General features: G+C 39.2%; 1 protein-coding gene across 1 annotated transcript in view; it reads right to left on the reverse strand.

Annotated features, from left to right (window-relative positions):
- Positions 1 to 5: 5 nt before the first annotated feature.
- Positions 6 to 16,378, reverse strand: part of LOC112461305 (plexin-B-like) — a gene marked incomplete at its 3' end in the record, with an annotated part of 206,978 nt that continues 190,605 nt past the window's right edge. The window contains exon 4 of the mRNA XM_025026504.1: positions 6 to 593. Coding sequence (XP_024882272.1) covers positions 6 to 593 — 588 coding nt within the window. The remainder of the gene's footprint in view (positions 594 to 16,378) is intronic.

The raw sequence follows: 16,378 nt of genomic DNA on the forward strand, positions 1-16,378 counted from the left end.
AAAGTGAAATTCGTCGCCACCAAATCGGGGCCGTTTGTCATCCGTACGGACAGTTTGGCCGTGAAATGGTGCCGGCCCGGCGGTATCGACGGCAGTAAATCGGTACGCGGTGTGGTGCAGTTCACGCCGTAGGACTTCCGCGAGGCATTCGTAATCAATGTCTTGTCGAGGGCAGAGAATGCGCACAAAAACTGCCCATTAAGGGTCGGCAAGTTATCGATGACGAGCTCGAGAGTCCTGGCGGTGGTGCGCTGCAGTTGGTCCGGCGTGACAGTGGTGATCGTCGTGCATCTACCACTCTTGTAAGAGATCCAGTAAAGCGGATCCTTGGCCGCGTCCTGGCAGTCACTGCGCAAGTTGCACTTGTTCTCCAACGAGCACCAGCCGCAATACGGATCCTTCGCCCCGAGGCAGTCCCAGCAGGTCTTGTAGACCGAACACTCCTGCACCTTGACCTTCGAGACTTTCTTCTCTGTCAGCACGTAAAGATGCATCAGCTGCGAATCGAATAGCAGATCCGGATTCACCGGTGAACCGGGGTCGATCTCGAGATCGCCGTACTCCAGCGCCAGCGTCGAGCTTTCCACCACAACCTGCAACAAAAATATATATATATTTTTTAATGTAAATTGATTAGCGCAGTTAATTTATCTTAATTAAATTATTGTAGGATAGTCCAAATACCAGGGAGGCGTAATTATATTGTTTCATCGGTTAAGTTTTTATTTTGTTGCATACTAAAAATAAATCTATGAATATAAGATACATTTTTCCTAGAAAATATCAGGATCTTAAGAAGGTTTTGCAATGTAAAATTTCAAATTTTATTGAGTCTGTTGTAGATCTTTGATTTTTCTGTCTGTTCCGATGCAATCTTTTTAGTATGCATTCTCATCACGTCAGAAAACATTTGACAAACGTAATTACAATATAATTATTTGTAATAATTTGAAGAAGACTGAAGATTTGAAGAAGATATCGAGTTTTATATATAAATAATTAGCTGCCTACAAAATATATAATTCGTCTGGTCGAAAATATTTCCACTGCAGCAGGGATCGCTAGTTCGTTAAAAAATCAGGAATTTACAATAATCGGCGGATTTGTGTAAAATTAGAGAGACGCAGTCATTGATGATTGCAGTTAACAGGCTTGTATAATATATTTATCGTATATATAATGCCAGAGTGCTCCGGTGTTAACGAAACGAGGATGATACGCGCGGGATGAAGAATTAAATATTCACGACGAAATTATGAACAACTGTTAGCTCGGCTAGCAGCGCGCGGGGTGAATGTTACTTCCGTTTAAGTATTTATTGGGTATTAATTATCAATATTAGTTCGGTGACGACCTCTCATTGCGTATTCCGTTTTTCCCATTCCCACGATAGTGAACGGAACATTTCCAAAAATATTTAATACGCGCAGTCCCTCGTCGACGTATCCATGCACCCATCGATTTTAATAGTAATGGCGTATAATAATCCGACTGCACAGCAACATTTGACACACGAACGGTGAATTTTACTTTCGTATTACCGAGAGTATATATAACATGAATATTTACGTTGTCGTGCACATTCGCGTCCCCGCAAATTTCCCAGGTGAATATCCCGTATATCCGTTGTCGCGCGGACGCGAGCTTCTTTTTTTTTTTGGTAACTTCAATGCTGGCTGGTGATCACCAGACGTCTAGATATAAGATTACAAGCCACCGAAAGTAATAGCGTAGCTGCAATTTGCACGCTATTATTTTAACGCGAGACTCTCAGCGCGTCACATCTTTTTCATGGACGCGCGTGGTACAATCATCTCTCTGCCAGGTGCGCTCTCGCGTAACGTTCATTTTCTTAGACCTCACCGCGAGTCTCATTCGCGGTCGCGGTTAAGGGGTCGTAAATTAAATCCCAGTCCGCGACATCCCGGGCTTTCAATTGACAGCGAAACGATGACGACGACGACGGATGGAGGTAGGTCCCCCGGGGACTAGAACCGTTCGCGAGTCTAATAAAAAGATCAGATTTTCGAATGGTAATAACAGTAATCATGTCGAAACACTTTAGCGAATCGCTTTAGCGGTGACGTTTAGCTGACGATGTAATCAAATTTACAGAATGACACTCGCTGCGCATTTGGTAATTATTACTATCATCCTGAGCTTCGTAACAGTTGTATCCTTCGTAATGGTAATGTTCATGCTAACATTGTACGACTGCGTTAACTCGGTAAATTTCTAATTATGTGCTTAACCAACTAAATTTGGCTTTTAATTTATAAATACGTAAAGTTTTTACAGATTTATTTAATTGCTTAGCTTTGTGAACTTCTTCGATTCCGTAGATTTCAAAGAACACGTTGATCCTTCTACTCTATAAGAAGTACTTCCCGAAATATTAAACTTTTCGACGTCAAGAAGCGAAATCGCACTGATATTGGCTCAATAATTTCAGATCTTGTAGCTTGTTAACGACAATGTATCGTAATACGGAAAAAGACGTGCACATTACTGAAAACGGGCAATTTTACCGAAGCAGAAATGGGAATAGTTAAGCATTCGCGTGTAATTTACAACAAATTGAATTGAGAGAGCAAAGCAAAGTTCGTGGGTAAATGCATGGCGCGCAGTCACTATTCCGATTTAATTAACAAATATTAATTAAGTCGCGTCACGCAGCGTGAATCGAGCCAACAGGCAATTTGCCGCAATTTAGTAAACATCTGTTCGTCTACTCTACAATGCTCATTAGAACAATAATTAATGCCTTTTAATAAAGGCGGAAGAATGGATTATTGCTTATATATCGTTGACAATTCCCCACAGTCGCGAATACAAACTCAGAAGTCAGACTATGGTCTGAATGAACAAAATGGAAAATCTTCAAGTTCTTATTGTAATATAAAACAGTTAATTAGAAATACTTCGCTACAGAAATACTTCTGTAGCACAGCTCTTCGAAAGTTTTACTGTATGGTGGTCTAATCATTTAATTGAAACTCGACGTTTCAATGTCAATACGTTTCATGTCAAATGATTCTTCACGTTCTTCCGGAAGAACTGTTCAACCGATTCAACTTTGCGAGACGTCGAGAATCCGGAAGAAGAATTCTAAGGACTATAAGGGCTGTCCACTACGTACCGATCAGCATTCGACCTCTGGCCGAGTAATGAGTCGTTACTTAAGACAGGCAATCACGGCGCGGTAACTATGTTACAATCTTTGTGCCTAGGCGGGATGGGCAGAAGAGAAATAACAATAATTACCGAGGCTACCGAGTGTTAGTGGTGGTTGTTAATTCTAAGGTTTGCCCGGGGTATCCGCGGCCGGTCTTTTTTAGCGTCTGATTTCGCGTTCGCGTCGGTATATATACGTTAACGCCGAGTTCGCGCGATGTTCGCGCGTCATTCGGCCTCGGCAAATCCTCAACGAACGTCGACGCACAAAGAGGCTTTAATAAACGCGCGGGGATAAAGGCAAGGTCGGCGAGGTCGAGGATGAGCCGGTAGGAGGGTTAAGAGCGAAGGGAGGAGAGACGGGGGAGCAGATAGAAATTATTTCTTAATGGAAGAAGAAGCATCGCGAGGCAGACGCAAACGCAAAGGGGGTACCTGGTAATGATGAAAAAGAAGGAGACAAGGTGTGCACAGGCAAGAGGTTCGCAAGAAAGTTGCGTGCAAACGACTACGAGCACAATAGAGGATAGATGCAAAAAGAATGACCTCAATAAAATGAAAGTAGCTATATAATAATAAAGTAAACTGATATTAAAGATAAACTTTTGGGGATAAATGGACGAGTCAGAAATGATTAGCCACATAAACGTAAAGAAAATTTGATAAAGATATAATGTGTCAATTATCAAGTGCAATAAACAACGAATACAAAATTCGGTATATCAAATATTATTAAACTTTTTATCCTATATACTTTAATTCGCGAGGAAAATAAATGTGTCCAATAATTATTCCAATTCATAGAAAACGTTCTATTCATCGAAAGACAAGAGTTAAATCTTTTTTATTCCAGATATTTTTTTTGCAATAATTTTTCTACGCAAAGTGGAGATAGGAAACAGTAGACATTACTTGATTAAAGTGTTACTTAATCAGAGTTTTATTTCACATCAAAGTAACAACTGAAAATAACTACCGTTGAACTTTTATCAAAATCTTAGTATTGTCGTTCTCCTATTTTATGTAATACGTCAAAGCGGAACTTTTTAAAGGCAAGCGCAAGGCGCAGAGGTATAAAAGAAAAAATAGCATACACAGAGGAGAAAATAAAAGAATGAAAGGACAAGAAGATGATTAAGCGCAGGGCGAGGGATAAGATATCGTCGCCTTTGCGTCTCGACGTTCAATCGATGACGTTTAAAAGCGAAGAAAATAATAATCGCGACGCTACCGCGAGGTAGGCGGACGTCTTAATTAACGAGCTGGCTTGCGCTCTCGCTTTTTCTCGCATGCGCGATTGCATGTGCATCTATCCCTTGCGTATACGTATATATCGCGTGGGCAATGCTGCCGATCGGTGCGTCGCGCGTCGGGCTGACCGATAAAAAGCGAATCGAACGTCGACATTCCTGAATCCATTTCGAGCTGAGCATGTACGCGCGTCCCACGTAAGGTGCTCGCGCATTAATGCCACGGTGAAATCCACGCCTTTAGGTTCATTGCATGGTAAACGCGACCGGGAGCGATTAACGAGTGGTGTCTTTGTCTCTATTGGCGCGCGCAGGAAGCGACGGACTGTCAGCCGATCGATATAACCAATCATTAATTACTGATAACATGTTACGGACATCGCGAGCTCAACGAATAACAAACTATATTTATTGCAAAGTTTAATGAATAGTTTCTTACGTAATTAACGAGAGCGTGAGAGCAGTCGTTATCTGCAGGCGCGATAGTCCGCAGGTGTGATAGTCTCTCTAGCTTCGTTAAAAATAACTGAGCACTAAAAATAGTTCGTGCTTCAGTTACACCGAATCATAAAAAAAAATTTTTTTTAAAAATTTATAAAAATTTGAGATATCGCAATGAGTTACGTTATAAGCATTAAATGCGGAGGAAGATATAATTAATAACTGTAGAATTTGACACGAGTCCCATATGTTCGATAGACACCGCGAGCGATCGAAGTCCGATAGAAAATTCCTACTTCGTAGAGACGTTACAGGCGACGATGAGTGAAAGGGGTTTAAGAGCGATGATCACAACAAGGACTCGACTCGAGGCACGTTCTTGAATCCTGTCAGAGTGTCTCGTGGAACAGCGACAGGGAGTAACAACAGGACGCGGGGCGCGATGCGATTAAATCCGGAGGTTACTCCCGCCGCCGCGCCGCCGTCGCGATGGATTTCGACGCGGTGATTATACGTCGAGTTACGTATGCATCCCTCCCTGTCTCTCCTCTTTCCTCCTTTCACCCCGACCGGCGCCTCTCCGGAATTTTTAAATGCATTCTTCGACGCGGTTCGCCGCACCATCGCACGGGATTTCTTCTTGCGGATGCGACGGTGAGAAGAAAGAAAAGAAGACGGATTTCCCCACCGCCACTCAACGGGATAGCGAGAGGGAGGGTGGAGGTGGCGGGAGGATAGTGTCTCCGAGAGGCGTTCTACAGAGCGGCATAAATATTCCGCCGTTGAGAGATTCCTGGAGAAACCTATTTCATGAACCTTATCCGTCGATTTTAGCGAATGGAATGCGCGTTCATACCTGGCGGTGCAGCGAAATCGATTAGAATTAACTTTTATTAACCCTGGGTGAGGAATATGAAATGTAATGCGCTCTACGATAATGGATCTATCCTCGGAAACTTTCATGTGACATCAAATTCACGTCATTCATAATTTACGACTCTCCTCCTCGTGTTATCCGTATCTAATGTTAATGAGAGAAGTTGCCACTCTCTATTTTATACAAAAAAAAAAAAATTATTGTCCTAGTTTTGCATCCCAACTTCAACAAGCAAATGGAAACTTTCTTGTGATGCAACGCGTCTCTTTACCTATTCAAAATCATTAATATATTTTTCACGTTTCTATTATATATTTATTGTTAACTTTCAATACAATAAAATCAATTTTGACAATGCAGATATTTTATAAATTATTAAGAAAAAATACATACAATTTTTTTTATCTGATTAGTATTTACTTTGCTTCATAACTTTATATGTCATTATTTTTTATGTCGTTATTTTTTCAAATAACAAAAGTTGGATTAGCGTGGTTTCAAACTCGTTAACGCAGATTATACGACTATTTACTTGTTCTTGCGAAACAAGTCTCTATTATAGCTGCATCACGCAAATCTAATCGTATATAGCGGTTCAAAATTAAAAGGGGCAGTGAATTGCTAATCTGGCTTCGGTGAGAACTAAACCGTCGGTCTGAGAAATCCGTACTTCGTGAATCGTCATCGCGTCTATAAGACGAGATTCTGATGCGTGCAAACACAATGCAGTCCGGAGGCTGCATTATTCGTACTCCGTTGGAGTTACAGCTCGATATTCGTGACTTTGGCTGAAATAGTGATTTGACGGAAACGGATGAAATCGAGGATCTTTCGCGCTCGACAAATTAGCGCCGTGTATCTGGATAATTATATACGTAATACTCGCAATCAGTAAGACGTGGAATTCGATAGCAGAGAGCACTCTCTTAATTAGCGATATTGAATAATTTCCGAATAATCAATTTTTAAATAAAGAAACAAATTTTGCGTTATATTTTAAAGAGAAAATATTGTTTATACGGCGTTTAACTGTGAGTAATTAAGAAATATAAAAATGCAATAGTTCTATATCATTAGAGTTAGAGTATGCCTATGTTTATCTCATAAGATCGTTACGCAGTTTAGCAATGTGCTGATTACAAATACTTAACTCTCTTCACTATTATTTCTAATTCTTCGACACAGTGTAGCAACACACGCGTGTGGTAAAGGTGCTAACGCTGATGGATTCTGAAAGGTCAGACGTTGAAAGTGTACAAAATTATATATCCCCGCCAGTAACGACGCGACGAAAAATAATCGCGAGTCCGAGAAATCCATTAAATTGAAATTAACAGGGCTCCGGGAGATTCATCCGTGGGGCGCGTCATTAAAATGCCGCACGCGCGAATCATCGTTTCCCGGCGATAATCGTCGCCGATAAGAAGCCGACCGGCCGACAGTACGCATTTATAGCCCGACGAATCGCACGGTTTTTAGTCGACCCCTGTGTGATGGAAGCGCAAGAACTCGCTATCCCACGATTTGATAAATGAACTCACAGTATGTAATAACCAGGTCGCCGACGTCGGTAAAAGCGCGCGTATAATGTGTTTCACCCTCGTGTTTCCCCTCCCCCCCCCCCTCCGCCGTCCCCTACGCCCGCCGTCCCGTTCTCCCCATCCATCCCGGTATAAAACAACCGAGGGGGTGACATAATGCGATTGTACGCGCCGCGGTGTTACGCGCGATAGTCGACCAACAATTTTTCATTATTCGAATCTGTCGTTGTTTTTCGGCGCGAAGAGAACGCGAGGGAGGGAAAAGCGGGAGGGGGAGGGGGAGGGGGCGGCAAGAATCCAGAATAACGCTGCAGCGAACTTTTTATCGGTTTTTCCCCCGCGAATAAAGGGTTCTCCACTATTTACCTGCGCTTCCGTCCGTTCCTCGACAACGTCCGAGATTAATTGCCATCGAATCGACGAATGGAATCGCTATTGAAACACGGGGAAAAAAGTCTCATCTCGCAAACTCTAATTAAGCGGCACGACAATCCCAGAACGAGAGACGCCGCGCCGGGGGAGGGGGAGGGGGAGAGAGGCGAATGGGGGCGAAGGGCGAGAGGATTGACGAGGTTTCATTCCCGAATGAAGCTGCGGGAGCGAGCGAAATTAATACAGTCGACATCTTCGCGGCGCGGATCAATTGATTCGCCCGCCATTGTGCTAGAATGCTCTACTTTTACACAGAGTGCCCTGGGTATATTTTTGATCCTCGCGATATCGCTCGGCTTCGCGCGAGGATTATTCATAGAGAGACTATATGCACCGTCTCTGTGTCGGAAATTGATAAATGACAAGTATGATGTCTAATGAAATTTTTATTGAGAACGACGGATCTCAAATCACCATTCATCCACAGAATCATCGGAGATGAACCGCGTAAATTCGCCTTATTTTAAAATCCACGCCAGCGGGGGCGAGAGCAAGAAGTGAGGGCGGAGTCGCGCGGTGGGATGATGAAAAGAGGGCGGCCACGGTGAGAGAAAATATGTACCGGAGCCGGAGAGCAAAGCTAATCGGATTTTTCCTATAAATCATACTTTGCGCGGCTAACGCATTTCGGAGCCTTCGATACCATCCGGTCGGACGCTAACGACCATACGATGCGATAGTCCCGGCAAAAATCCTGTCACAGGAGGAGCGGCAGTCGGAAGAATCTTAAGTCTCGACGCGAGAGAACATACACGATATAAATGGTTTTTCAACGAGCCGTGCCCGAATGATCGCTAAATAAACGTTTGCCGGTAGCGCGCGATCAACGCCGCGGTTGCAAACTCACGTTCACACGTTAACGTCATTCTGTCGTTCGTTATGCACAATCTAAAAAAAAAAAAAAAAATAGCTTTCTAAAGGGAAAGTTTGGTTCCAGTAAAATGTCGAAACTGTTATGAGAGACACATCGCCGATTTAAATCTCCATCACTTTTCGACGGCTTCGCTGCGCTTCTCACCTCCGTATAGACTCTTTTGCCTATAATTTGCATGAGGTCGATTATTTCTTGGAGAAAATTTATCTGAATGTGTTGCATTTTTATAAACGACTGTTTAACATTTATATATAAAATATTCAGATTTTTGTATTTCAGTAAAAGTAAGCTTCGTGTTGAAATTCTAGTGTAGCTGAAGTAAAATGCGTCGAAAGTGAAAAATAAAATTATTACATTGTACATTTAGATATTACATCTTTTATTCACGTATTCGTGAACACGTTTTCAATAAATATTCAGCCAGGCCATTTATTTATAATTTATAAATTCAACAATCACATGAATTTTTATGATCGATCTCTGTTGCCAATAAAAGAAATCAGAATTTTTTTCATTCTTTCTCTAAAAAGCGCTATAATTATTTCCGCAGAAAATCAACAGAAATAGAAAATAAATTGAAAATCAATTGATTTCCAGTAATAATTACTATTTATTACGATTTAATGTGATTATACTGCAATATAATTGCATGAAGATTTAAACGTATGATCTCGCGCAAATATAAACATCAAGCATCGACGCGCCAATTCTCGTGTCACAGTCAGATATTTCTTTATTAATATTATATCGGTGAAATCTGTTCGGTAATAATGAAAATATATCATGCATCGTAAAGTCAGTGGTATAAAACGTTTGATTGCCGTATTTATAATATATTCTTGCATTGATGCGGAAATCGAGTGGGAAGGGCGGGCGCATAAAGCGGGCAATTACCTATTGGACGGCCGTGTATATGTATATATATATACATAAAATGGCAGAATCTAATTTATATTCCGGATTTCCTATAATGCAATTCATTAGTCTCGAAACAGGTCTGGCATGGAGAAACAATGGCTCGTCTTCGAAGTTTCTTCGGTGCTCCCTCTTTTACCCTCTTTCTTCTACATCTTCTTCTGCTTCTTCTTCCTCTCTTCTCCGTCATCTCTTCCGCCTTCGTCGAGCCCTCCCTCCATCCACCGTCTCGCCTCATAGCTTTTCCCCGCTTCATCTTTATGGCTTTGCTACTACCATCTACCAGCTTCCACCCAATTTATTAACACACTTCATTCCGCTTTCCCTCTGGAGATTTATTTTATAATTATCTTCGCCCCCGTTCTTCTCCGTCGTCCGGGCGAGATGAGTGCCAGTAAGTTTTTTATACCGTATGCGAAAGATAATTTAGCGCTACTAACAGCCATGTGTCGCTCAAATTTTTGCGCCCCGCGCGACGGGATGATGGTAACTGCCATTAGGTACGATTGAAGCGTTCACTTTAAAAGCGATATAAGCTCAATTTTGAAACATAATGTGTTTCTTTAAGACCTTCAGTGTGGATTCTTGAAGTTGCTCTTATGCTCTTGCACACAGATAAAGAATTGAAGATAAACAACTGTAAAATTATAAAAAATCTTAAAAAAAATGTGTTTTCAAATATTATGCCTGATAGTCATCTTAATATAAATTATTTTGAACTTGACAGATAGTATAATACTTTTTCCTTTATAAATAATATACTATTCTAAATAGAAAGATTGCAGTATTTATAAATTACTAATCGTAACAAAGAACTGTTATATACCGGGTGATTCCGATTCTATCAGCAATTACTGCTTAACGAGATGAAGGACGCATGAGATGGTTGCGAATTAACTTAAGGTGATATTATTTTTAAAATTCGTAGATGAAATGAGTTTTCTTTGACTACAAAGCGGTCAGATTTGGTCTCGCCGTCTAAGGGCTAACATTAATAACACTCTTCGTGCTTTCCTTTCTCTCGTCGCCGAGTTTCTCTCGAGTATATTTTCCTTCCTGGCGATTTTTCCTTTTCACCTTATTTCGCCCGCCCGATTCCTCGGTTGCTCTCTCTCTCTCTCCGCACTTATTGTCTCGCTTCCTCTTTACAGCTCATACAGCTCCATGTTCCGACTTCTGCCGTATTTATGGACATACTTTACCTTGCTCTCTCCCTCGTACACTCTCGCTCTACCCGTAGTTATCTATATTTTCTTTGCGCTCAGACCTCTAATGTACCGGCGCTTTATTGGTCTCTCGATCGTGAACGGTATATGTAACGTGCCATCTATCTATTTAAAATTAATATAAAATGATTTTTCAATATATTAATATATTGTCATTAAATAGCTCACCGTGCTGCATCTTACTTTAGCATCTTTAGCATATCTGTTGATATTTCTTTCGAGTTGATTTTTATTCTTTTTTACAAATAATTGTGTCAGACCTGATTGTCGTATCCTACATGTTTCTATAAGTATGCTTCTTGTTTCTCCTTAAAGATAGAAAATAAAAAATGGATTCTTAACATACGCAAGCAACAAATATAAGATCACGCGACTGATGTCCAATAATAGAAACTATTAAAGCTCTTTCAATTGTTTCGATAACAATTACACAACTATCGCATTAATAAGAAATATTTCATATTAAAGACTTCGGAGAATAATTTCATATACAATATTATATATTATTAGCATAATTGCGGTGATATTTCGCATTTTACTTGCATTCCCTTCTCTTTGTCTTTCTGTAGTAACTTGACGATTTCACCACAGATTTTTTCCTCTCTTCCCTTCCTCTCTCTACTTCAATAATTTTCATTTCTCTCCCCTTTATCATTTACTGCTTTATACCCTCACTGCTTCATTTGGCACATCTATAGCCAACTCTCGCCCTTCCGTCTTTTTTAGCCGTTTCATATTTTTGCCCTCGTGTACGCGCTCTTTTACGATTCATTCTCCGGATTTTTTACGGATATACCGAGGACACGTCGTAGTTTCCTCGGATATTTCCGCTTTTACCTGCAACGCGAGTGCCGTCGCCAGTCGTAAAAATTTTTTTTGTCCCGCTACACGCTGCGATTTCGGCAGGCTCGTTATGCAATTCCGCATTTAGCTTACACCGGAATAGTGAATTAATGGAGTAACGCTAACTTGAGTTTTCCCTCCACAAGCTTTTCTTGGGTAAAATTCGCAGCTATGTCCTCACTCTCCTCTCTGTTTTGTTTTTTTCATTCTTGCACATTCTGTCGTCCGTTACCCTTTAACGGCGGAACCGTAGAAACAGGATAGAGACAAGAGGTGATGTGGTTTACTGTTCCCTACGACGACACGAAATGATTTAATACACACAGAGGCAAGCCCGTCTCCTGTCCTTTTCTGTATTTTGGTCGTGCACGTGACATCACGCGACGCGTTAACGTTTCAAGACTGAAATAAGCAAAGAAAGCACGTCTCCTCGTAACCCACTTTCCGATATACGGCATGCACTTTTGTGCTGAATTTGCGTTATATAATAAAGTCGTATATATTCTTCCTTAGCGCCCTTCCTTATTTGCCTCAGATTAATGTATCGCCAGAAAGCTCGCTTTCACGTTGTTTCCGTCGAATCATATTTTGTTTTAACAGTATATACTTTAGCGTACCGATATAACTTCTTCATCTCACCATAGTGAATGCTCCGTGAAGAATTGCATTCAGAAACAATTTCGCGATAAGTCTTTGTTTTAAAAATCTAATTCTACTTCTCTCATCAAGATTTATCTCTTTAAGTTGTATCTCTTTAAGATATAACAGTGATGTTTCATGCGATAATAATTGCTATTAAATCAGAACACAATTACACAGCTAGTCTTGTTAGACCTCATTCAACTTCGAGAGCAAAAGGTCAAAAGGTCATAGAAAAAATCAATTTGAGGAATTTTTTACTTCTCCAAATATTTTTTCAACCATGTTATAAACTTGTGTTCCCCCAGCGTTCCCTCCGCGCATGTTTGTAACGCACATATCTATATTTGAAAATATTTTTTCATTAAACCTTTATTATTCTATAAAACGAATAATATTATTTTTGCATATACAAATCAAAAACCAATTTGACATTTCCGAAGTGCTTCTCCCAATTTTATTCTTAAAATAACACTATATTTATGTAAGAATTAAATTTGACACAGTTTTTCGGTAAGGAAAATATCAATATTATAAATAAAATGTTTTACTTTAAAAGTATTGAAGATTTTATTAAAATAGTTGCATTACATCAATTTATTTTTGCATCTCACTGGAAACTAGATAAACCTATATAGGTAAAGTTGACTGCGCGCGAAATAAACAGACCAACACTATACATATATTCGCTGTACATTTAATGCGCTTAAAAATTACTATCAACTCAAAATACTGTCTGTCGTGTTTATCGTTACCGTGCTGCAGACAGGATTGAAACCAGAGGGGATTTAATTCGCGAGAAAGACAGAAATATAAGCTGTGCGAGTAGGGTAACGGTCCAGTTAGCAGCTGAAGCTGAATCTATACGTATGATGGTGGTGGAATACCAATGTCGATTGTGCATCCAAAGATTTACGGTTAAAACCGTGCTTTACGCGTGCGCTTCCCGTCAATTATGCCAAAGTTCGTTACTTCGGTCGAGTGTTTCGCACGAAACGCGAGCTGTCGAGTCAGTCCGAACTAATTTTGAAAAACGGGCTATCGGAAATTTAAAAAAAAGCGACAGAGAGAAAGAGACAGAAGAGTCACGTTTGCGTCCCCCATCGAATGGTCGTTAATGCGCAACGACGCTCCATTAGTGTTGAATTTTTTTGAATCGATAGTGCATGAAACGCTATTCTCTCTCTTTTTTTTTAGAAGCACGAGAAGACTGTGAATAGCCTCGGTATAACAATCGTTTGACATATTTTCAAAAATATTGAAAATTTTATCCTGCAGACTTAAATAATTGATGTAAAATAAACATTTTAAATGTTTATCGTGTCTGTATGCCAACTTCAAACTTTATAATAAAAATAAAAGCAATAATTTTGTTATTTAATAGATCTCGTTCTCTTTTATTTACAGTTGAAGCATTCGCGCGAAATGCTACGTTGATGCAATAAAATTAATTAAATCGCGCTATCTCGGGAAGCAAAATCTCATAGATTTAAAAGCAAAGTCAGACGACACGCCTTGTTTCATATTTATTAATAGTGCGTTAGACATGATTTAGAATCATAATCATACAAAAGCTCATTTTGTTTTCTTCCTTGATATATATTATAAAAGCAAGTCCGAATTAGTTCTGAACAAATGGTAGATTTAAAAAAAATCACTAATGATAAGTTAGGGTTAGATGTATCGGATAATAATTAACATCAAGGCTGCTAATCGATTGTCGAAAAAGATATAGTATGTACATCGAAATCATTCAACACGAGTGAATATAACTGCCCTTAATGAGAGATTAAATCTAAAAAAAATCTGGTTTCTTCAAACTTTCAGACATCAAATACATGTCTGAGGGAAGAGCCTAATTTAATAATCAAACCTAGAACATAATAATGAGTTTTAAAATATTTAATATAAAAGTTAAAAAAGTCAGACTTGAAGCTAAATAGCGCCAACATGACAATCCAACACTATTAAATTATACAGAGACGAATTAATCTCTAAGATATGTCTGATGTCAAATTTGAAAGATATATAATGGTTATGGAAAAGAATATTTAAACCAAATATCTAAATCATGGCCAAGTCCGATAAAAATATCAAATTAAAGATTTTATACAAAAATTGTAAAATCCATCTCTCTAGAATTTTTTAACACAAATGTATATAATAATAATGTGGCTGGGTATTGATAGATGTTATTCTGAATAATACTGAAATATAGAAATTAGATTATATTATAAAATTACTCAATCTCTCAAAGTTAAATTACATTATGAAATAAATCGCATTAATATCTCGGAATATCCAGAATTTAGCAGGGAGACTAAATCATATATTTCTGGTACTAGATAATTTAGATTATATTTAGTTTAACTCAAAGTAAGTTACTTAAAAATGTATTACATAATAGAAATTCCAGCAATCTAAGTACAAACGTATAACGCAATAATTATAATTTATTCAACTAAGTCTTTATCGCAGCTATTTAAAAGCTCTCATTAATTTTTCCTAAGAGCTAGAATTTATTACGGTTTTGACTTGTAAACTGTAGGTTTTATATTATAGGACTTTGACTTATGCTCTTTACACCAAGCGCCGCGAGTATGATATTACAATGCGCTTCCTAGAATACACAAGGGTATAATTAGTAAACTTCGTTGATATATGGTACGACATCCAATCTACTTCTCTCGTACAACCACTAAATGTGCATAATTCAAATTGCCAGGAAATGACGGTTCTTATGTAAAAGGGCTCGTTTAAAATAGATTGTACAGGTATATTATCCATGAGTTTTACATTTTCGTACACACGGACACAGAAGAGAAAGGGACAGAGCCACAGAGAGGAAGGAGAAGATGATGAGGGGAGAGGGAAGGGAGAGAGAGAAATTGCGAAGAATCAACTTTTCAATAACTAGAGCGTACTCTCGCGACTTTCTTTTTCGAAAACTAATCGAACGGTGTATGTTGCGCCGATAATTAACGCCGACCTCGCTCAAAGATTTAATATCGAGGGCCGCATACTTCAGCGTCAATTACGCGAAAGATACGTTCGCTTCTGTCAGCCGCGTAACTTCGTCTCGTATTTCTCGGCGAAACATAGAGGAGACGAATAGAGGTTCGAACAAGTTTTGATTAATGGAACATCGGGACCGAGAAAGGAAGAAAGAGCCGCCTCGGGTGTGCAAAAGCGTAATTAACAGCGGCAATCAGACTCGGTGCACTTTTTTTTTAGGCCAAGACAGAGGGACACCGATCCAAGTTACTTGAATCGGCGAAACTTGTGACAAAACTGGCTGGATATTCGTTCTGACATTAACAGTGCTTAAATCTTCTATGGAAAAAAAGTAACCAATATTTTTATTAAAAGTGGAATTATATATTTTTGTAAAAATTTTCGTCTCTTGAATTATAATTTTCGGATGCGTTTTGCTTAACTTTTAGATAATTCTTTTAAATCACAAAAATTTTGCTCCAGAAAAAATATACATATATGTTTAACATATAATCAGATGCAAGAAATATGACACTGATTTAGGGACGTTATAATATCTCGCAGCCCTCTAAAGGTAAATAATGATGGTTGAATCTAAATTTTGGAGAACTGAACATCTTTACCTTTCGATTTATTATAAAAGTTTATTATCAGCAATTATTAACCATCAGCTGTTATAAAACAAAGAAGAAAAACAAAAAGTAAATCTTTACTGAAAAAATAAGCAGCACTGTTTCGATTGGCAAATGAAAAGAAATTACAGAATTCAGTACGTTTAGACTGGCAGATCGAGGAACAATAATTAATTCAAAATTATCATTGACATGAGTTGAGAAAGGGGACATGAGAGAGAAAGAGGACTAAAGAGGACAGGAAATCGAAAAGTTCGAAGGGAACATCAAAAGAGCTTCCTCGAGACTTTACGATAGCAACTCCATGGCCTTTGTAGTTGCCGAGAAATATATGAGGGTGGTGGAAACGGCAGCTGGATATCGATCTCCAAACAAAACAGGCAGCGAGTGTCTCGCGCGATGTAATTTCTGACAATCCATGGGATACAGCGAAGCCGGTTAATATCCCCACGGTGTCTTCCATTACGTAAAACAATATTTGTGATGTATTATAACTTGTGATGTGTACGCGCAAGAAATTGCAAGTACGAACTCGTTACG

This window comes from Temnothorax curvispinosus, unplaced genomic scaffold (genome assembly GCF_003070985.1).
Source record: "Temnothorax curvispinosus isolate PA1 unplaced genomic scaffold, ASM307098v1 QBEX01011250.1, whole genome shotgun sequence".
NCBI classification, from domain to species: Eukaryota; Metazoa; Arthropoda; class Insecta; order Hymenoptera; family Formicidae; genus Temnothorax; species Temnothorax curvispinosus.